Raw genomic sequence first — 23,069 nt, 5'->3', positions numbered from 1 at the left:
TTTTTGTACTTCTATAATACTTCTCCACTAACATTACACATGTTTCCACTTTATATCATAGCTATCACATAATTGGAGACCTTACTATTCTACTGAGCGTCATATTATCGCATATTTACACATTGAGTGTTATCGCGATATCATTTGTTTCATCTTACACTAGTATTCAACTTATAAATTACTTTCCTACTAACATTACACCCTTTTCCACTTTATATAATTCCTATCACATACTTACAGACTGAGCGTAATATTTTCGCAGATTTACACAGTGGGTGTACTCGTGACATCAATTGTTACAACTTACACGTTACTTTCCTGCTAACATTACACCCGTTTCCACTTTATATTCTTGCTATCACATATTTACTGACCAGAGTGTTATACTGAGCATCATATTTTCGCAGATTTACACAGTGGGTGTAGTTTTGATATCACTTCTTTCAACTTAACACTATTTCTCAACTTATACATTACTTTCCTGCAAACATTACACCCGTTCAACTTTATATAAGACTTAGCACATACTGACTGGCCTTACCATTATACTGAGCGTCATATTGCCATCCCACACAGTTTCAGTAGTGTAGGAAGTTATGGTACTCTCTGAAACAGGGCTGAAGGCACAACGCAACATTGCACTCTGCACACTCGTACCTTGTGTCTTGTCTCTGAGTGGCTGGTCTGACTGTCGAGTGCTTGCATACATGGCAGCGGCACTGGGGTTTATGACGGTTTGGTTGGGAAGGGATTGTGCTAGGGTAGTGGCGTCCTGTGAGGCATAGGGGAGTCTGGGCAGCCATGGGGGTGCGTGTGCGGTGTGTGGGCCTGTCCTGGGCATGCCTGGCGATTATTTCACGTGCCAACTCCCTCACAAACCCCTCAAAGGTCTCTGATATTCCCGATGTCATGGCGTGCAGGTAGTGTGCGTTCAGGACCGTGATGTCGAGCAAGTGGAAAAAGAGCTTTTTGTACCACTTCATCGTGGTCCTGGCACAGTCAACACTGGAAATCATCAAGTCTGACTGATCCACTTGCCTCATGTTCAGATTATAGTCCAGTACAGACTCAGGTTTCCAGACGTTGCGCCTCCTCTCGCTACGGTGATCAACGGAGTCTGTGCGGTGCATCAGGGGGCTGTGTACAGTTGATAGGAGGCAAACTTCCCTGTTGTGGTTCCACAGGGTGGCAAGGATGTTATTTGCCTGGAAGAAAACCACCTTGTTCTTGTCAAGTTTCCTCCCTATCTTGACCATATGGCGACGGTTTCTCTTGACTGTACCACAGACTCAGGTGTCGTGTTGGTGGAGGAACCTAGCGAGAAGAAGGCTAGTGTACAAGTTGTCCAGGTACAACACATGACCACGATGAAGGTACTCCTCTATCATTGTCTTCACCGCGGCCCCTGGCATCCTATACTACGATCTTCTGTTATATCTGTCTGTGCGACCGTGTACAAGACTAAGTTTTGCACATAACCAGTCTTACAGTCACACATAACAAAGATCTTGAACCCGAAATGGTGTCTCTTGCTGGGTATGTACTGGTGAAAGGAAATATTGCCTCTCCACAACACAAGACTTTCGTCTATGACGAGGTCTCTGTAAGGATAAAATGAGGAGCGGAACATTTCCTGTAAATGATCAAATACAAGCCTCATTCTCCTCATTTTATCAGTGTTATTAGCATTAGCTGGATCTACTGCATCAAAAAAGTGGAGGCGGCCAAGAATCTGCTGAAATCTTTTACGACTCATCACCTTTCCAAAGAAAGGTGTGATGGTCATTGGGTCAGTGGTCCAGTATGCCAGTATTTCATTTTTTCTGACAACACCCATCGAGAGAACCAGGGCAAAAAATAAAAACATCTCAGAAATTGTCACAGGATAGTCATATTGCTGGGAATGACTGCTCGTTGTTCCCAGACGTTCACTTTCACGGCGCTGTGTTCGTGAAAATAGGTTTGTCTGCTCCACTATGCGCCCCAAAAACACCTCCCCAAAGAACGGGTGGAAGAAATCCACCCTAGTGGAACCCGCATGCACACCTGGAGCCGTGCAAGCAGACTGCCACTCCTCAGTGAAAGGGTGAATGATGGGAGTAAAATTACTCCCATCTTCCCAGTTCCACAAGACACTACCGTCTCCAGCCTCATCCCCATCGTCACCTTCGTCAGGGTGGGGAGGTGAGGGTGGTGGGGGAGGTTGGGGAGGTGGAGAGCGGCGCCCTTCATCACTCGCACTTCTCTTCCCTCTCCCTTTTCCTTTACCCTTTCCCTTCCCTTTCCTTCCTTTCCCCACACCCTGGGGCTGTGGGAAGGAAGTTTGGGAATATTGTGGGGCGAAAGACGTGCTGGGGAGTGGCTCCACCTCCTCTCCCCTAGGCCTACGTGCACCACGTGCTCGTGCTGCCTCCCTCACACCACTTTCCTTTTCATCCTGCACTCCCGCCACACCACTTTCCCTTTCACCCCGCGCTCCCGCCACACCACTTTCCCTTTCACCCCGCACTCCCACCACACCACTTTCGCCTTCCCCAGACAAAACACTAGGACCATACCTTATTTGCCTTCTCGCCCCACCTTCTGATCCTCGGGGTGAGATTTTTTCCTTCCCCAACCACAAGGCAACATCACGTCCTAAGCCGCCGTCCTCATCCTCGTCCTCATCAGAATCTCTCTCTAGGGAATGGAGAAAGGTCCATGCAGGTGTTTTGGGTGCAGGCAGGCCTTCCCTTGCCTTACGATACGTGACATACCGCTTTTTCCGGGGCGAATGGACCTCCTCATCATTGCTTGTTATTTCCTCTTCAGGCTGCACTGCACGTAATCTCGATCCACCACATCATCATCAAGTGGAGAATCACTATCTCCAGTGACGGCATCCAGGGCGGATTGTATCTCGTCGTCTGAGAGACCTTTACGCGCCAAGTCTGACCTGGGTCACTGCTAACAGGTGAGTGACCAAGACAAGGGTGCATGCGGGTCACACGGGGTCTGGGACGCTGCCCGCCTGGTGGCAGGTAGGGGAGGCTTGGGTAGGTGGGCGAATCGAAAATCTCGCCTGAATTTTGAAAATTGTGGAAATTATGGACCTTGCAATTCCAGCGTGTTAAAGTACGTTGACGGGATTGGCAGTGACAAAACGTGAGGACGTGGAAGAACGTCGACGGGACGCCGCGGGTTAACGAAATAAACAAGAGTTGTCACGCCAGAACAGCTAAAAATGACGGGGAAACAGATTTAATAAGAAACGTTTATGTATTTACCAAGCCAGAAATAGTGTGAAAAATATAAGACTATCAGGAAGAACTGATTTGGTAAGATGCTCTTACTGCTTAAAGTAAAACGTATGTTTAGCCCCTTCAATGGCTGTGGGTTCAGATATTTGCGTGCTCCCGTGGTCGGCCTTGGGACCATTTTTTCAAAGTTCTAAAATCAATTTCTTTTTCTTACATATGTGAAAAGACTCGTCTGGCACACCTGGCTTTCCCCCCCCCCCCCTAAACCTATCCTGTGATTTGCTGTGATTCGTGTAAGAATTAATAAAATTAGGATGCATGTTACATCAGCATTTATACATTGGCCGAAAACATCTGGGACGAAGTGAACTGTGAATGCCTGACTGCTTGAGGTGGTAGAGTAGGGTCGTGTAAACACACCAGTGACCCTCATTCTCTTCCCATAATTGCTCGCAGTTTTTTATAGCTCACCCTAACTCAACATCACTGACCACCAGTACAGTAAGGCGTTGTTCAGGGCCAGCAACGATGAAAGCGATAATGGAATACATTATTGTTTGTATCAGTCCTCTCTCTTTCACACATTCACATAAGAACAAACAAAAGAATGAGAAATAAATGTACACTAACTCTAAGGAGCAGAAATAACTGTGCTCAGTCAGTCTGAAATATATTGGGAAGAGTGATGCGAACGAAGAATGTGGAACTGAATGCTAACCTATGAGAACATGTGGGATGAAAGAGTAATTTTGTTCTGATTAGCAAACATTTTTGTTCCATATCGTCTTTCAAAATTGTAAAACCCATAAACTTTTGTGTAAGCACACAGTGTAAAGACCTTACCAATTCAGTTCATATTCCTCTAGTTTGTCTTCTATACTTTTCTGACTATTTTGAGGGTGGTAAATTATGTTCTCTTGCTGAACAAAACTTACTCAATATTAGGGCACATGTAACATAAGCATGTTAAACATCGGCGAATACATCTGGAGTGAAGAGAACGCCTGACTGATGGGACGGTAGAGTAGGGTTATGTACACACACCAGTGACCTTCGTTCCCTTCCCGTAATTGTTCACAGTTTTTTTATAATGCCCTAACTCAATGTCACTGACACTGAAACAGTAAACTGTTGTTCAAGGCCGGCAGCTATGAAAGGGTTAAAAGAACACTGTATGAAAAATTCAAAATGGGCTCGGTGCATAGCGCCGCACTTGCTTGCCGAGAGAAAACGAACTAACCCCTCTCTGGTAAACAAATTATTGGGCGCTTCTCGGTTGAGTCCACGTCCTTCCTCTCCTCACAGCCTCGCTGTATGTGAGGATATTTTCGCAGCCCTTCACCTTTTCGTACTGTTTCGCCATGCCTCCCAAGCACCCTGCATCATCTCCAGCATTGGGGGAGCCCGCTGCAAAGAAGCAGCAGCACCGTACTCTAATTCTGGAAAGGAAATTGGAAGTTATAAGACCCTATGAGGAGGGGCAAGGAGTCTCGTAGATTGGGCGTGCTTTAGGCCTTGCTGTTTCCACCATTGGGACTGTGACGAAGAAAAAAGAGAGGTACAAGAATATGGCCATGACCTTCTCTACAACTGTATACAGGTATTGCTTATTTCTTAATGCGGGGGGTGAAGTTTAGGTGGGGGTCCGAGGGGGTCCTGGGACACATCCCCCCATTTATATGTATATTTCAATGGGGAAAATCGTTCCGATATATGAAATTTCGAATTACGAAAGTTTTTTTTTGGTCCCTATCCCTTTCGTATATCAAGGACTCACTGTATTATTATATATATTATACCATCGGATTATTGTGGTGAAGGTATAATACAGTAAAATATTATTATATATATTATACCACTGGATTATTGTGGTGAAGGTATAATAGAGTAATACAGTATAATATTATTATATATACAGGTATTATACCACTGGATTATTGTGGTGAAGGTATAATACAGTACAATATTATTATATATATCATTGGATTATTGTGGTGAAGGTATAGTACAGTACAATATTATTATATATATGAGGCGTCTTGCAGCAGTGACGTATGCGCGAAAATGGCCGATGGTGAGTTATTCCCACCAATATGTAGGTGAAGCCTTCTAGATCCTCCCTGTATAAAGCTACATACAAACAGAACCCTTATGGCTGGCTGGCGGATGGGCAAGCGTCGCGTGTTTTAGGCCTTGAAAACCCATAGAGGAAGTTTGCTCCCACATGGCAGAAGGACGTACAGGCCACGAACAGCTAGCCATTGGGAGGCTGCATCTCAGTACTAGCCCCCAGCCTCAGCCAGTCCCCCACCAGTGTCCCCTTAAACCTCGCACGTGGTTGATGGGCTACACTGTCCTCTGCCCATTTTGAGTGCTTTTAAATTAAAAATTTACAATAGAAAATTAATAAAAAATCAAGAAATTGCATTATTAATATAAAACTTTCACAATTTATTAATTTTTATCTTTATTTTTATTTGGATCACATAATTATAACCCATGTTAATAATTTGTGTATGATCCCCCATGGGGGTGTGTGCATTTGTGTGTTTGGTTTTGTCTTTTTTTTGTTATTTTTTCTAAACAATAGATTCATTAAATTGCATTTTTTTGAGAGCATTACACTGACATAAAACAATATTATTTTTTCTTTATACCTTTTATGTACACATTCTTCAAATTTAAGCTTCAATAACTCAAAAGTAACCCCCTGGAGCATACGTCACTCTGCCACTAGACGCCTCATGTTATACCATTGGATTATTGTGGTGAAGGTATACAGTACAATATTACTATATATAGTATGCCACTGGATTATCGTGGTGAAGGTAAAATACAGTACAATATTATTATATATATTATACCATTGGATTATTGTGGTGAAGGTATAATACAGTACAGTACAATATTATTATATTATACCACTGGATTACTCTAGTGAAGTTATAACACAGTATTGTTCAGCAGTGGTGGTCAAAAAAGTTTAAAAAACATTGGTGCGATACAGACTAATATCTGATATATCGGAAAAAGTCCGGGTTAGCAGGGGGAGGTCCGGATGTCGCTTTTTTCGGAATTTTGCATTTTTCGGAATGCCTTGGGCCCCAGTTAGTCCATTATAGCAAAGTCTTACTGTAACATGGTTGTATGACCGAGTCTCTTTAAGTCGTCACACTGAGTGGATCACGTAATAACATTTCAATACTATATGTGTTACACGTATCAGGTGTTCTACCCTTGTTGTCAGTGATATTTGCACAACAAATAATGGTATTTGGGGGTATTGAGACAAGCAAAGCAAAGAAAAGATATTACTGCAGGAAGAGGAAACCATTTCTCATTTCATGTAATAACATGAAAGAAACACATAATAGAACAATAACTTGATTGTGATAACCCCAACAAATTTCCTACAAGAGGATGAATAGAAAAATAAAATATTACATATATATATATATATATATATATATATATATATATATATATATATTAGCTGTAATATATATATATATATATATATATATATTAGCTGTATTCTTTATACTCTCGTTTATAAGAAGCGGTTCTATTTTCAGCTTCACTGTGTTGGTAGGGCAGTCTGACTCAACTACCTGTCGTTCAGTAAGAGTTCAGCTGGCCAAACACCCTCCACTACAGGTGTCTCAGAGAATCATGAGTGTGATTGTAAATACAATATTTCTTCTGTTTTCAAAAGTCCCTCCCAATAGTCTGAACAAAACAATAGTCCAAAGACCCTCGGCCCCCTGCCATTCCGATTTCAGGACTTTTACTGTACACTACATACACCCGCCGCAAATTGACTAAGGACCTACACACAGAATTGCTATGGGAGAGTTGTCTGTCTTTGCTTTGTGTTTCCACCTCTGCCAAGTGAATTTTTTGAGTAAGAAGTAACTGGCAACTCCTCTGGTGCTGGCAGGAGGTGATGAAATACTCAGCACATCAGTGCTTGCCCAGAAGCGAGAGTGAGAGTGTATGTTCCCGTCACTCCGAGCTTGCACCTCCCTCTTTTTTTGTATGCATTACTGTTTGCCCTGTTATTTTCCTAGAGTAGAACTGTCATACCTGGAAAGTACTGCTCAAGGGATGAGAGGGTCCGTATCAATGCATGGGGCAGGATAATGTCCCTATCAACACAATTTGTGAACGTACTGGACGCGCAAAGTCGACCGTCATGAAGATTCTTGCTGCAGCTCATGGCCTAACACCTGATGTCGTACCACAGCACAAGCATGGCAGTGGAAAGAAGAGGATGACTTCCAGAGATACAGATACGCTTCTGAAGAGGGAAGTAATCAAGAATCCTCGACTGACAGCAGAAGAATCGAAGAGAATGCATTCCCAGCTGTTACAAGTCGTCTCAATTTGAACTATCCAACACCGCTAGCAGAAGGAGATGGGTTTGCCTAGCCACATCGCAGCCAAGAAACTGTTTTTCACTGACCACATGATGAAGCAGCGCATTCAGTTTGCCATGAAGTATGAATACTGGACATTGGATGAGTGGGGAAAAGTTATGTTTTCCAATGAAAGCACATTTCAAGTGTTCCAGGTGCATTCTGCCAAGGTTTGTCACCCTGCCTCCTGTAGTCGATATGACCCCGCTTACACGGTGCAGACTGTTAAGCACCCACAATAAGTAATGGTACGGGGGTCTATCTCAGATGAAATGGGAAGGGGAGGCCTCTACTTGCTTCCTAAGAACTTGATGATGAATGGTAGCTGGTACATTCAAGTTGTGAAAGATCATTTGTTAAACTTTTTTGCTATTCATGGGTGCAACTTTTTCATGCATGATTCAGCTCCATGTCACAAGTCAAGAAAGATGACAAAATGGCTTCAGGATAATCAGATAGAGGTCATCGATTGGCCTGGGAACAGTCCGGATCTAAATCTGATAGAAAACTGTGGGGCAAAGATGAAAAAAATCATGGCAGTGAAGAAGACACCCAATCTGGGGGAGGCGGTGGCTCAATCGGTAGAGAGGTGGCTTGTAGTCCTAACGGACCTGGGTTCAAATCCCGCTGGGGCAGGGAACAGTTTAAGGATTTGAATTTCATAAAAATCAGACTCTACTGATCTACCAGAAGACCCGCCGACATGTCGTAAAAATACCCCCGTTAATACCAATACACCAGTCCTGTATGAGACAGCCCTAGCATGTATTCAGTATGGACGGTGGGTGTTAGCGCCGAAGTGGTGACATGTAGAGGTGTGCGGTACGTAGGAGGGCTACTGGGCCTTGAAAGCAGGCTGTGAAGCCTATGCCCAGAGTTGGACACATAAAAAAAAAAAAAAAAAAAAAAAATCAAGACTGAACTGAGAAATGTTTGGTGCAGAGAAATGTCCTTATATTACTTTATAGCTCTAAGTGATTCCATGCCAAAATGCATCCAACTGGTTCTGAAAAACAAGGGAAACATGATTTCATATTAATGAATGGCATTTCATGAACAAACATTGTGATATACTATGATTTCTGTGTTTTGTAATACCTTGTGGGGGGAGGTCCTAAGTCAATCTGCAGTAGCCGTACAATTTATGAACAGACAGATACTGCTTGATTTACTTAATACTTTCAACGCTACTAATATTCCTATCTCGAAAAGTATTGAAATCTTCGGTGTTTCACTTAACAATACAGTACTCAGATGAACATCTCATGTTAGATCACATGCTAAAACCACTTCAAAAAATCTTGGGTTATTGTACAGAATCTGTAACTTCTTCACTGGCCATTATTTACAAGAGTCATGTGCTCTCTCAGCTGGAAATCTGTTTACCCTTTTGGAGTGGATGTGAAGAGGTTACACTAAAACAACTTGACAAAATTCAGAACAAAGCTGTAAGAATTATTAATCATTCATTCATTCATTCATCACCTAATCCTGTGTTGCCCCATGAGGAGCATAGGAGTCCGGGGTTAGGGAAGCTGGTCCTGACATTTAAGATGAGAGTGACCAGCCTCACTCATCCCTGAGTGGCATTACGTGAGCAATAAACCCCAATATAAACCTGCACAGGCTCATAAATCTGCACAGGCTCAATCCAACTGGAGCACCTTAACTGCCCACTAAACGACTAGGTGCCATAATTTGGTTATATGGTTACCACCCTGCATAGTGAATGGTTACTTGGTGTACAGGAAACCATTTGGCATGTCACTCAGTGTATAGACACCCATACGAAGAAGGAAGAGGAAAGAATGAAGGAAAGAAAGACAGGAGGAGTATTGAGTCACCCTTAGGCTGAAGGATGAGGAAAGAATAAAGTAAAGAAAGACAGAAGAGAAAGGAAGGAAAGAAAGAAGGAGGTGAGGTATGGACAGTCACCCGAGTGCAGCACTACACTGAGCGAGTGGATGGTGAGCACCCCCACGTACCACTTAGCTAACCCTGCAGTTACAAATGAACTACAGTAAACTCTCAATTATCTGGCGCAATGCAGCCATGCCCTACGCCGAATAATGTGAAATGCTGGATATTGCACAGTACCCCCCATTGGTTCAATATCTGGCGTCCTGCCAGATAATTACTATCCATCTCGACTCTATCCTAAAAACTTTCCCATGAATAAAAGATGAAACTTAAGCATTAAATGCAGCAATGGAATGATACAATACAGCAATAAAGTACAATACAGCATCGACTGGCTACCGTTTTCGAGCCGGTTGATACATCTCGATGCCAGATATTACATAGAACTGTCGACTACATCCTGTTTTAGCACTGGATATTACATAATTTCACCAGACATTGCTTTAATAGAGGCGAGCCAGCAGCGCCGGAGTCTGCATTGGGCCGGATATTGCAACGACAGATAACTGGGAGTTTAATATACCTTCCCCACAAGTAAGAAGGAATGTTGCCTTTCTTACATACTTTTACAGATTCTTTTATGACAAATGCTCAGACAAAGTTGCATCCATTGTGCTGCCTCTCCACCCCTTCCCCCTTGCTACACAAGCATTTGGTAGCGCTCATAACCGGACTGTCACACTGCCATAATGCAGAACTTCAACCTATTAGAATCCTTTTATTCTTCGAACTGCATCTCTTTGGAATTCGCTTCCCCTGAATAGTTTCCCCCCGAACTTCAACCTACAGCAGTTCAAGTCCAACTGTTACAAATTTTTATGAATGAAGGACACCTGCAATCTGGGGTATTATTTTGTTTAGCTAATTTGTTTTTCTTTCCTCTGTTCATCTTTTGTTAACCCCTTATTTACCGCGGCCATGCCACAACGCAAACACTGTGATCCCCTGCTGTACCGCATCTCCCCCCATCCCTCTCATGTGAGGGGTGGTTTTATTTTTATCCCTGGACCAATATGATTTATTGCATGTTAAAGATTTGAGCATTTCCAATTATATAAGCCCTACAAAATACAGATTCCATAAAGAAAAGTAGGTAAAATAATGTATTTTATGAGTTACATGTAATTATAGTACAGTAAAATGTTCTTAGTCAGTCACTGGGTGAATATATGGTTGAAAATTATATTACGGACAGAGTACTGTTATGTTTACTTACCCTGTAAGTGGTGCTGGGTTGCTCCAAATAATAATCTTCCTAGCGAGGTCATAACAGATGCCACTGGTAGCATACTCCCAGCCCAGTGCAGCCAAGCCAAACACAAACAATAGCGTAAGTGTAAAAACAGACAAAAACAGACAGAATAGAATTGACGATGATCAGACATGACAAAGTGAATGTTCAGAGTGTGTGTAACATTGAAAACGAGTGCAGAGTAAAAAAAACAAAACAAAACAAAACAAATCATGGGGATGGAGGGAGAGTTACAGGTGAGAGTTGGGGTATGGGGAGAAAAGAAAAGGAGGACAGGTGTGTGTTGGCTACTGGCTGTGGTAGGCCTGACAATGTTCAGCTGAACATAATACAGGCTCATCTTTGCAGGCAGTGCAGTACTTCCTTGTCCACTTGGTTTTTCCCTCAGCACTGCAAACTCTGCACCTACGATGAGGTCGTTTCCTTTTTTTCTGTACTTGGGATAGGCAGCAGGCCATGAGCTAATGATGCCTCTGCATGTGGTATTCTTGGTTGTGGTCTGTGCTTTATTTTCTGCTTCTTCTTGGGCCTTTTCTCTTCTTCTCTGGCCATAAGTAATGCAACATAACCTAAGCTGTATTCCTGCAGTATTTCATGAACCAGCATTTTTATGAAATTTCTCATGTTTATACTTTCTGGACAGTGATGCAGATTATGGAAGATAACCCTAGCACTGAGCACCATTCTCAATATCATATATGTATTCCTAATTTCTTGAACCAGGCTGTAAATTTTCTAGCTGAATCATAGTAGTTAATTCATCATGTCTACCGCTCTCATCTGTTCACTGTAACCTTGTATTAGCAGTTTTTTTTTTACCATTTCCATAGCTCCGCCTCTGAGATGATGCATCTTTTCCACAAAACCAGCTTCGTAATTCGTGGTTATAACATGAACCACCCTACGGTCAGAGAATCTTATAAGAATGTTAACTGTCTGTTTCTGGTCAAGTTGTTGGCTTGTGATATTTTGAGACACCCCTCTGTTAGCACAAATGGTTCCTGTTGTCAGTATGTTTTTCTCAAGCAAATATTCAGCCAGCTTGAGAGAGGAATACCAATTATCAAGCACGACATGCCTCCCTTCATTCGGTATTGACAATATCAGATAGACTGGGACACACTCAGACTTGCTAAACTGAGCGAGGTCACCCTCCGCCCTCATTTTGTCAAACGTGGCTGGAGTATACAGGCAGAAATTCCATGAGTAGCCTTGAGCACATGAAGCACTTGGGCACAAAGAAAACAGCTTCGGACCAAATCTCTTCCTCTTGGTTATGTATTGTCTGAAATGGATCCGTCCTTTGAACAGAATGAGAGCCTCATCCACAGCAAAATTTCTGCTAGCATCAAAGTACATCATACAATTCTCACACAACAATTCAAAAAATCTCTCAAGTCTAGACATAGGAACTCGTGGCACAGCATCATCAGGGTGTGAGAAGTGAAGAAATCGTAATACAGTAATCCCCGTAAGACCTGGACGCCCAAGTCCCGGACACCCCAAGTCCCGGACATTTTTGGCTCGGGCCTTCGGAAACCAAAAATGTCCAAAAAAACGTAAAAAAGCAAAAAGACAATCCGACATATTTTCAAGTGTACCTTGAACCTGGCACGTGGCGCTGAACAGCTGTGTTTTTGTGCGTAGTAGAGCACCCCCCTGCATCCTCCCCTCCTCAGTTCCTGCCTTATTACCATCGTGACTAGACGCTCGTCACAATGGCTGCCCCATGTGCTCGTTTTTGTGAATAAACAGTGAATAAACTGCAATACCTCGCCACTAGACCACATGGGAATTTACAGTGTTGTGCAGTGTTAAGAAATCAGAATTCAGAGTTCAAAGGATTAAGTGCAGAGTGCAACATTGGCATGTTGCAACTGGCATGGCGCAAGTAAGAACAGAATGTGCAGTGTTAAACAATTATAATTCACAGTGCAAATGATTAAGTGCAGCACAACACTGGATTACTGTACGTGCTTCAAGAGCATTTTCACCACTGTCAGAGCCTTAGAGGAGGCGGGTTAATCTTCGTGATGGCCACGGACGTGTTGTAAGTACCCTGTACACTGCTAAATATTTTCCATACTCATTTCTAATTCCTCATTCTCTGGTTCCTTTTCATTTATTTCATGCTTTCTGACCATTATTTGTATAAAGAGGGTCTTAAATAGGTGCTGTGCATGTCCAGTAGGGAGTTATTTATGTGGTTTTCAGAGTTAGGCTGGGCTAGGGTCCATAAGTACCTGTCCAGAAGGCATTTTCCCAAGTTCTGGACATGCCTTTGGCTCTATACGTCGGGTCTTAGAGGGATTACTGTATTTGCAAGTATCGGTTACAACTCATTACAGCTTCAGTGAAGACAGGCAGACCTTGGCACAACACATTTTGAGACCAGTAATCAGCTACCCTACAAGAGGTGGATGAGGCCCATGAGTAACTGCAAAGCTACAAATGCATACAGATCTTCCTCTGTCACATTTACCCATTTTCTGCCCATAAATCTACGTGGGTTACTTGTAGGATTATCAAGAAAAAAATATGAAGCATGAGTGTTGGTCCACAGACACACTGACACAACAACATCATCACCAAAAAAAGTTTGAAGCAATCAAGAGCAGTCATTGGATGATTTTCATTGTGTTCAATAATTTCAGAATGAACATCAGTAAATTTCTGAATCCTTGGGGAAGATCATCTGGTCTTTTATCTGCAAATGGATCAGATAAGAGAGTGAAATGTGTGGCTGTGTGGGCAGGAGATGGGATGAGAGATATCACTATGCTGGTCATCACCACTCCTGCTGGCAGACAATGTATCATCACTTCTCTCACTACTTATATCACTTATTTCTTCCTTTTCAGGGTCATAATCTGAGCCTAAATGGCTCACTTGGTAAGCTGCTGTACTCACGCAGTTGCAAGCGCTGGTTCGAATCCTCCCCCCATGGGGGTAGGGTTTTTTTTCAAGAATACTCCCCCAGTATCCCTGCTTGTCGTAAAAGGCGACTAAAAGGGTTGGCGGAGGGTTAGTGCCCCTCCCCGGAAAACAACAAACTAAAAAAACAAACAATAAGCCTCGGACAAGGACTGACCAAACGATGACGACCGAGGACCGGACAAAGGACATGGTTATCGGAACGTGGAATGTAAGGGGAGCGAATGATGAGGTGAGAGAGAGATTGTCCAGGCGCTTGAGGGTGCAAAAGTGGATGTATGTGGAATAACTGAAACAAAATGGAGAGGAGAAAGTGTCAGAGAATGGGAGTATGGATGGGGTATATGTGCAGGAGTAGGTGAGAATGAGAGGGCAAAGGAAGGAGTATGTATAGTTGTGAGTAAAAGATGGAAGAGGAGCATAAGACAGTATGGATCAGTTGGGTCAAGGATTGTGTGGGTAAAGTTGAAAGTTTGAATACAAATGTGGGCGATTGTGTGTGTGTATGCGCCAACGCAAGATCGTGCTAGAAGAGTGAGAGAAGAGTTCTGGACAAATGTAGAAGTGTGCATGGAAAAGTTTGGAAGGAATGAGAAAGTGTTTTTGATTGGTGACATGAATAGTAAAGTTGGGAATGTGAAGGTGGATGGAATAGTTGGTGAGTGGGGTGTGCCTGCTGAGATAGGTGAGAATGGGAGTGCGTTAGTGGACATTTGTGCAGGGAGCGGGTTGGTGATGCCAATACCCTCTTCAGGCATAAAATGATCCACAGGTATACATGGCGAGTGATGAGAAGGGTGGGTGGTAAACTGAATGAAAGGAAGGCAATGATTGATTATGTGTGTGTGGATGAAAGGATGCGAAGATGTGTAATGGATGCAAGAGTTTATAGAGGCTCAGGGAGTGGACTTTCTGACCACTACTTGGTGGTGGCCAGAATTAGAATTCAAGTAAGATGGAGGAATAGAAGAAGGGAAAGACGAGAGGAAGGAATAGTTGCAAGGAGAGTGGAAAGGTTACAAGAGGATGAGAAAAAGGCAGAGTATAAGAGAGAAGTGGAGGAACGATTGGGCAAATATGAATTGGAGCAGATGGGAGAGGTAGAAGGTGTGTGTAGGATATTTACAGAAGAAATATGTGCAGCATGTGATGTGGTGTGTGGAAGGAAGAGAAGATGGAGGGGGGTGCAAGGAACAGCGTGGTGGACTGAAGAGGTGAAACAGGCTGTGGCACAAAAGAAGAAAGCATACAATGAATGGATGAGAAATAGGGGCGTGGAAGAAGTTGAGAGGCGGAAGAGAGAGTTATATGTAGAAAGAAAGAGAGAGGTGAAAAGATTAGTAAGAGAGAGTAAGAAGAGAGTGGATGAGGAATTTGGAAGGAATTTGAGTGTAAAGTGGAAGGACTGTAAGAAAATGTTCTGGAAAGAGGTGAAAAGAGTAAGACAGGGTGGAAGTGAAGTTAGCAGGGGAGTCAAAGATAAAAATGGGAGATTACTAGTGGAGAAGGGAGAAAAGGTGAGCAAATGGAGAGAACACTTTAAGGAATTGTTGAACATACAGGATGGAGGTAATGCGAGTATAAGTGGCTGGGGAATGGCCGGGAGGAGGGAGGTGAGAAGACAGGATGAAATCAGTAGGATAGAAATTGTGGAAGCAATGAAGAAAGTTAAATCGGGGAAAGCCCCAGGAATTGATGGAGTGTGTGGTGAAATGCTGAAGCATGGGGGAGAGATAGCAGTAGAATGGATGTGGAAGATGTGCAGATTGGCCTGGGAGGAAGGTGAAGTCCCAGAGGATTGGAAGTCAGGTATAATTATTCCCTTGTACAAAGGAAAAGGGGAAAAAGAAGTGTGTGGTAATCATAGGGGCATTTGTATTCTTAGTATAATAGGAAAAGTGTATGGTAGGATACTTATTGACAAAGTTTGAGAATGAACAAATAAATTAGTTGGAGAAGAACACGGAGGCTTTAGGAAGGGAAGAGCTTGTGTAGATCAGGTATTCATTCTTAGATCTTTAGTGGAAAAGTTTCTAGAGAAGGGAAAGAAGTTGTATGCGGCTTTCATGGATTTGGAGAAAGCATATGACAGGGTGGATAGACAAGGATTGCGGAAAGTGTTAAGAATATATGGAGTAGATAGGAAGTTGTTGAATGCTGTGAAGAGTATGTACGATGGTGCGAAGGCTGCAGTGTGTGTGGATGGTGAACTAAGTGAATTTTTCTCTTTGAAAGTTGGGTTGAAACAGGGATGTGCATGTCTCCATGGTTGTTCAATCTGTACATGGATGGGGTAATAAAAGAGGTACAAGGTAGGGTTGTGGATGTTGGAGTGGCCCTGGTGAGAGAGGATAGTGTTTGGAAACTCCCTGTACTGTTGTTTGCAGATGATACTGTGTTGTTGAGTGAAGACGAAGGGGAGCTGCAAGGCTTGGTGGATGAGTTTGGGAAAGTGTGTAAGAAACGGAATCTAAAGGTAAATGTAGGGAAGAGTAAAGTGATGGTCTTTGAGAGAGGTGAAGTCAGTGAATGTACAGCGAGGTTGGAGGGTGAGGAATTGGAAAATGTGAGTATGTTTAAGTACAGGTACTTGGGTAGTGTGATGAGTAAGGATGGAGGTTTGGAGGGTGAAGTGCTTGAAAGGGTACAACAGGGAAGACAGGTTGCTGGTTCTTTGAAAGCAGTGATAAGAAACAGGGAAGTGACCATGGAAGTGAAAAAGTTACTACATGACAGTATTGTGATACCAACTCTAACGTAGGGAAGTGAAGATTGGATGTTGTTGGAAGGATACAAATCAAGAGTGAGAGCAGTGGAAATGAGTTATTTAAGAGGAGCCTGTGGAGTCACATGAAGAGACAGGCTGACCAATAAGGATATAAAGGAGCGTTGTGGTGTTGATGTGGATGTGATAGGAAGTGTTATGAGGAACACACTGAGGTGGTTTGGCCATGTGGAGAGGATGGAGGGTGAAAGACTGACGAAGAGAGTGTATGTGAGTGAGGTGGAGGGGGGAAGAGGGAGGGGGAGGCCGAGGATGAGATGGAGGGATGGGGTGGAGAGGTATATGAGAGAGGGGGGTGTGAGTTGGGAGCAGGGCAGTCAAATGGCGGGGGACAGGGCGATTTGGAGGCAATTTGTTTGTGGCCACCCCAAACGGGATTGAGGCGTCTGGCAATAGATAGACAGATAGAATCTGAGTCATACTTGTCCAGAGAATCTTCTAATAACCCTTCATTATCTGTGTCAAACTCATATTCTCTGTCACTACTATCTGACGGGGAAGACGCCATTATTTCCCGGGGCAATAAAGTAGTAGCGCACACACTCGATCACTAAAGGGAAATACTGGGGCCGGGATATGAAATCTTTCTTAGGAAGCTGGAGGTATTTATTTCACAATAACATTAGAATAATATGATTGGCCATATTGTGAGCATGAAAAATCATTGCGGCATATTACTGGCCGGAAAATGTGACGTGGTATGAAGTTTCATGGCATTTAAAGATGTCAAAGTGGCAGGATAATACATGACTAGCAGTTTGTTTATGTTTCTCACGATTGTTGCCACCACATGGACATCAGTAAATGTCAGTCCCGCACTCAGACCTTCCCTGAACACATCCACTGACTTGCGTGGTACAGGAGAACCACAGGCATATTTTGCAACACCACACGGTCAAATTTTTGCTTTGCGCACAGGTACCACAAAACATTACTGCGGTGATCAAAGAGTTAAAAATACATACAATACATTCATTCATTAATCCTGTGTTGCCCCATAAGGAGTATAGGAGCCTGAGGCTAGGCAAGTTGGTCCTGACATTTAAAGATGAGAGTGACCAACCTCGCTCATCCCTGAGTGGCACTACATGAGTATTAAACCCCAACCACCCCTTGGACATAAACCTGCACAGGCTCAGTCCAAGTGGACTGCCTTAATAACCCACTAAGCCACCAGGTGCCATAATTTAGTTAAATGGTTACCACCCAGCACTACAAATGGCTTCCTGTTGTACAGGAAACCATGCAGCTCGTCACTTAGTGTCAAGTCACTTGTAGACAGAAGGAAGAGAAAACTCTGAAGGAAAGAAAGGCAGAAGAGGAAGGAAGGGCAGAAGTATAAATACATATGGACTGCACCAATACACATACACACAGACAGAAAAGGGTGAGAATAATCTCCATCTACCACTGATGACAAAGGTAACTACTCTTCTGTGCTTAAAGTAATAAAGAGCAAATCTGTAATTACACAAAAAACACTTACATCATTCCTGATGACTTCTCTGCTGTCAGACAGTAAGTCCATAAGCTTCGAAACACCACTGGGAATGACTAATATTACTTCTTGCAGGTCTTTTGGTCTACATGGAGATACGAAAATGTGCCGAGTTAGTGATATCTACAACAACAATCAGAAAAAATGCAATAATATGGCAAAATCTCACACACGTTCTCCCAAATCCGTTAGCTAAGGAAAAAAATATATACAAACAATACAGTATATACACTAAATTACTGATTATGCCTTTTCATATTTGACTGAATAATCAGTATTCTGTTGATATTAGCATAGAATAAAATAGAAAAAACAAATGATTTTTGCAGGGTAATCACAAAGACTAATTTAATACTATATTCTTACATCTGGAATCAGACACCATGAATAGCTTTGTTAAGTGATATGATATAACCCAGGGTTTAAGGTTTAGGGAATGATGCATATCATATGACTTTAATGCTACTGCACTCACCTATTTTTTAACAAATTTGTGAGCAGCTTCACTGTTGGATATCGAACTTTAAAATCAAATTCATCAAGAAGGTTGACAAGGAGTTCAATGTTTTCCCGACGCTTAGTGAAGATTTCTGTGAACTGCTCCCCCAGGGCTGAACGAGATCCAGGCACACCATCACCATCCTCCTCTGTGGGCCAAACATCATCACTTTTATCATCATCATCATCAGTATCATTATCACAACATTATCAATCCTCCTCATCATCAGCATCATCATGACATCTTTTTGCTAACTAAGAAAGGGTAGTGTTCAGAAAGCAAGAAAACAGAAAAACATGACTTAGGGAGAACTAAAGTAGCCGCGATCAGCCCGGGCAGAATAAGCCCCGCCTTCCTGATGACGTCATGGCCAACTTCAGCCAATCATGTCATTTCCCACATGGGCATAGTGAAGAAGCCTTCAGATGTGATACAACAATACATTGTATTACAACTTTCAAACTATATTGATTTATATTTACATTCCTCAGTCATCTCTTTACATTAAGTACAATGATTTGTAATAACTATGTAGGACTTGTATACTTGACCGCTTACAGGTGATCAAAATTACAGATTTAGAGTCGGAATTTATTATAACTTATATTTTTAATTTCTTGGTTCTTCCCTCGTCGGCTAGCAAAGTAGTGCCTGTCAGTTTCATTGAAAAAATATTCGTAATTATAATCAATAAATCTACTATGGCCAACGGCCATACCACGTAGAGTACACCGCTTCCTGTCCGATCAGCGAAGTTAAGCAACATTGGGTCTGGTTAGTACTTGGATGGGTGACCGCCTGGGAACACCAGATGTTGTTGGCATAACGTTCTCCCTACGTGTCAAATGGGGTTGGTGGAGGATTAGTGCCCCTCCCTGTAAAACAATTAACTCTAAGCCCTTTGCCACCCCGTTTGGGATACATGGCGTCTGGCAATGAATGAATGCATGAAAAATCTACTATGAAGGCTTACTGATAAAAGGAAGAGCCAAAATTTATGCCTACATTTGGAGATAGCATATATTTAGCCTGATATTATCCAGTGCATGATCAGTGGAGAGTTTAACCAGTCCGTTGTACCTGTCACTGGCTGTCAAACTCAGAGACATATTAGCGCACGGAGATGGCAGATGCGCAAGTGTCCAAGACACCCTATAGGCCTCCCAGGCTTGGTAGCCAAGCTAGAAATATTATACTGAATGTCTTTAAGTACTTTTGAATGCATGAGAATTATGACCACATTGCAGATGTTGAGAAGAAGACAGCAGAAGCTACAGAAGTCAGCTGCCGTTCTGTGAGCCGAATCAGATGTCAGGGAAGGTTAAGTGAAATGGGAGTAATTTCATCACCAACATATCAGAAAAGAGTTTGCCCTGTATTTGATGCCGTGAATGACTTTGCCAGAGATGTGATTAGAAGAGAAATCTTGGCCCTTTACGAAAGAGGTGAGGTACCAACCATGGAACTGCAACACGAAAAGGTGAAAGAGCCACCAGTTTCATTTGCTGGAGGGCAAACTTCTCTACGGATACTCGTCAAAGAGCTTGGATTTAGGTATAAGAAGCACAACAGCAGCAGAGCTTTACTCATGGAAAGAGATGACATCGTTGCTGAAAGAAACAAGTCCCTTAGAGAAATTGAAAGGAACTGAAGAAGTGATCAGCCAAGAACTGAAATTTGTGTGGATGAAACCTGGGTAAATCAAAATGCGAGCGTTGGACGATGCTGGACAACCAAGGATGGTGCAGTTGGACCCAGACTTAAAAGTGGCAAAGGAGCATGTGTCATTATTGTCCATGCAGGAGGAGCTGATGGCTTTGTCCCAGGTACACTTCTGATGTTCAGATCTAAGTATGGGTATAATGGAGACTATCATGAGTCAATGAACCATGACACATTTAGAGACTGGTTCCTCCGTCAACTGCTTCCTAATATTCCATCTAAGTCACTAATAGTGATGGACAATGCCCCTTACCATTCAAAGCAACTTAACAAAGCACCTACAAGTTAGACACGCAAGCCCGAAATAATCAAGTGGCTACAAGAAAATTCCATAGAACATGATCCCTCTCACTCAAGACCTGAACTGCTACAGACAGTAAAGATGCACAAGAAAAGATTTCTGCGGTATGAAATTGATGAGCTCGCTTCTGCTGCACAACACAGAATTTTGAGGCTGCCACTGTATTACTGCCAGTTGAACCCTCTTGAATTAATTTGGGCTCAAATAAAAGATAAAATAAGTAAGCGGAACTCCAACAGCAATCAAAGTATGAAAAATGTTGAGAATATAACCAAGCAGGCCACTGAAGAGGTAACCTAGGAAAACTGGCAAAAATGAGTTGATCATGTACATAATATTGAAAGAGATTATCGAAAAAAAGATATTGCTTATGAGCACCTATGTAAATCATTCACAGTTGATTTACTATCATCTCATGAACGTAGTGCTGAAAGTGATGAAGATTAAGACCAGATTATACCCATGGCAGTTTATAGAGTTTTGAAGTAAAAAAAAAAAAAAAAAAAAAAAAAAAAAAAAAAAAAATGGGGTGTTAACATGACCCACCTCCTCGCGGTGCACCCTGGGCAACGTCAAGCAATGACGGCAAAATGGGCCATAACTCACACTGAGGGGAGGGGGGGGGGGATTTTAATTTCATCAAACACACACTCTGCAGAAAAGCAGAATGTTAGTTCCACAAGCATGTGTTGATATTTAAGATTCCAATGTGTAGGTGACAGGATGCAAGTAAGGCCATACAATGCATTATACTAAATGCACAATAATATAACAACCAAACATAAAGAACATGGAAAAACTATTGGATACAGCTTCGATTTATAAAATTATCATGAAATTGTAGCATGAAGAAATTGAGTTATGTATGGATGAGAATGTGTGTGTGTGTGTGTGTGTGTGTGTGTGTGTGTGTGTGTGTGTGTGTGTGTATTTACCTATTTGTAGTATACAGGAATTGAGCGATGCTCGTGTTGTCCTGTCTCCATATCCACTTTTATCTAATTTACTTTTACACACATGAATGTTTTTCTCCTGCACCACCTTTTTGTCTAAGTCGTTCCAAATATTTATATACAGTATTTACCCAATATACCTAATTGAGATACACACGAAATATGCTATGCTCGTGGGTTCCCATCGCTGTTTCTCAGTAAGTCAAATTTAGCTTTAAACTCGTTTAAGTTTTTAGACTGGACGATCTCTTTGTCCAGGCTATTCCATAAATCTGTACTTCTGTAAGGAAAGCTATATTTCTTGATATCCTTCAAGCAGGTTGACTTTTTCAATTTCATTCCGTGTCCTCTTGTTGCTCTCTTATCCCATAAAAACTGATCTTCTCGGTCAATTTTATCTACTCCCACCATGGTCCTGAACACTGCAATCACGTCTCCCCTCTTTCTCCTTTCCTCTAAGGAAGACAAATCCAGCTTTTCCAGCCTCTCTCTGTATGACAGATCTGACAGACTGGGGACCATTTTGGTTGCTGTTCTTTGTATTCTCTCAATCTTGTTTATATCCTTCTTTTTGTGTGGGGACCACACTACCGCTGCATATTCGAACCTGGGGCAGATCATGGCCACTATCAATTTTTTCATCATCTCCTCATCCATATAATGAAATGCTACTCTTATGTTAGTCAGGAGTTTATAAGTCTCTCTAACTATCTTATTAATGTGCTTTTCAGGTGACAAACTATCTTGGATCAGCACTCCTAAGTCTTTCTCTTCTCTCATTTTAGTGGTTAATTCATTACCCAACAAATAATTCATTGATGGCCTCATGGTACTTTTACCCATTTCCAATATTATACATTTCTTTACATTAAATTTCATTTCCCACTTCTGGCTCCAATCATGTATCCTATCCAGATCCTCCTGCAGTATTTTACAATCCTCCTCAACCTCTACCTTCCTCAAGATCTTTACATCATCGGCAAACAGACTTGCATAACTGTTCACTCTATCAACCATATCATTTACGTAATTCAGCAACATTACTGGCGCCAACACCGAGCCTTGGGGGACTCCACTTGTTACTTCCCTCCATCCAGACATCCTATCCTTTATTACTGTCCTCATTTGTCTGTCTCTCAAAAAGTCTCTCATCCATTCCAGGAGTTTCCCCTTCAGTCCTCCTATATATTCTCGTTTCCACATTAGTCTCTTATGAGGTACCTTGTCAAAGGCCTTCTCTAAGTCTAAGTACACACAATCCACCCAACCATCTCTCTCCAGTACCACGTCAATCGCTCTTGAGTAAAAGCTCAACAAGTTAGAAACACATGACCTTCCACTTCTGAATCCAAACTGACATTCGGCCAAAATATTCATCTCTTCTAGATATTTTATCCATCTGTCTTTCAGGATTCTCTTGTACAATTTAGCGACCATGCTGGTTAGAGACACTGGTCTATAATTCAGGGGTTCTTCCCTGTTTCCTCCCTTATAAATTGGTACCACATTTGCCCTCTTCCATTCTTGTGGCACTTTCCCCTCTTCCAG

General features: G+C 42.3%; 1 protein-coding gene and 1 non-coding gene across 2 annotated transcripts in view; one reads left to right on the top strand and one right to left on the bottom strand.

The window, feature by feature from the left end:
* The window catches only part of p115 (General vesicular transport factor p115), a 371,470-nt gene that overhangs the window by 281,391 nt on the left and 67,010 nt on the right, over nucleotides 1-23,069 (bottom strand). The window contains exons 4-5 of the mRNA XM_080273185.1: nucleotides 18,522-18,693; nucleotides 18,035-18,131 (exon numbers count right to left, since the gene is read on the bottom strand). Of these exons, the coding sequence (XP_080129311.1) occupies nucleotides 18,035-18,131; nucleotides 18,522-18,693 (269 nt within the window). The remainder of the gene's footprint in view (nucleotides 1-18,034; nucleotides 18,132-18,521; nucleotides 18,694-23,069) is intronic.
* Nucleotides 19,250-19,368, top strand: LOC145400897 (5S ribosomal RNA). The gene has a single exon (XR_013897520.1). It is a non-coding gene; the product is annotated as a 5S ribosomal RNA (ribosomal RNA).

The sequence above is a fragment of the Coenobita brevimanus genome, chromosome 53 (assembly GCF_032717465.1).
Source record: "Coenobita brevimanus isolate Jiangsu-jjx chromosome 53, ASM3271746v2, whole genome shotgun sequence".
Lineage (NCBI taxonomy): Eukaryota > Metazoa > Arthropoda > Malacostraca > Decapoda > Coenobitidae > Coenobita > Coenobita brevimanus.
Note: the sequence above shows the minus strand (reverse complement) of the source record. Positions and strands in the feature narration are given on the sequence as shown.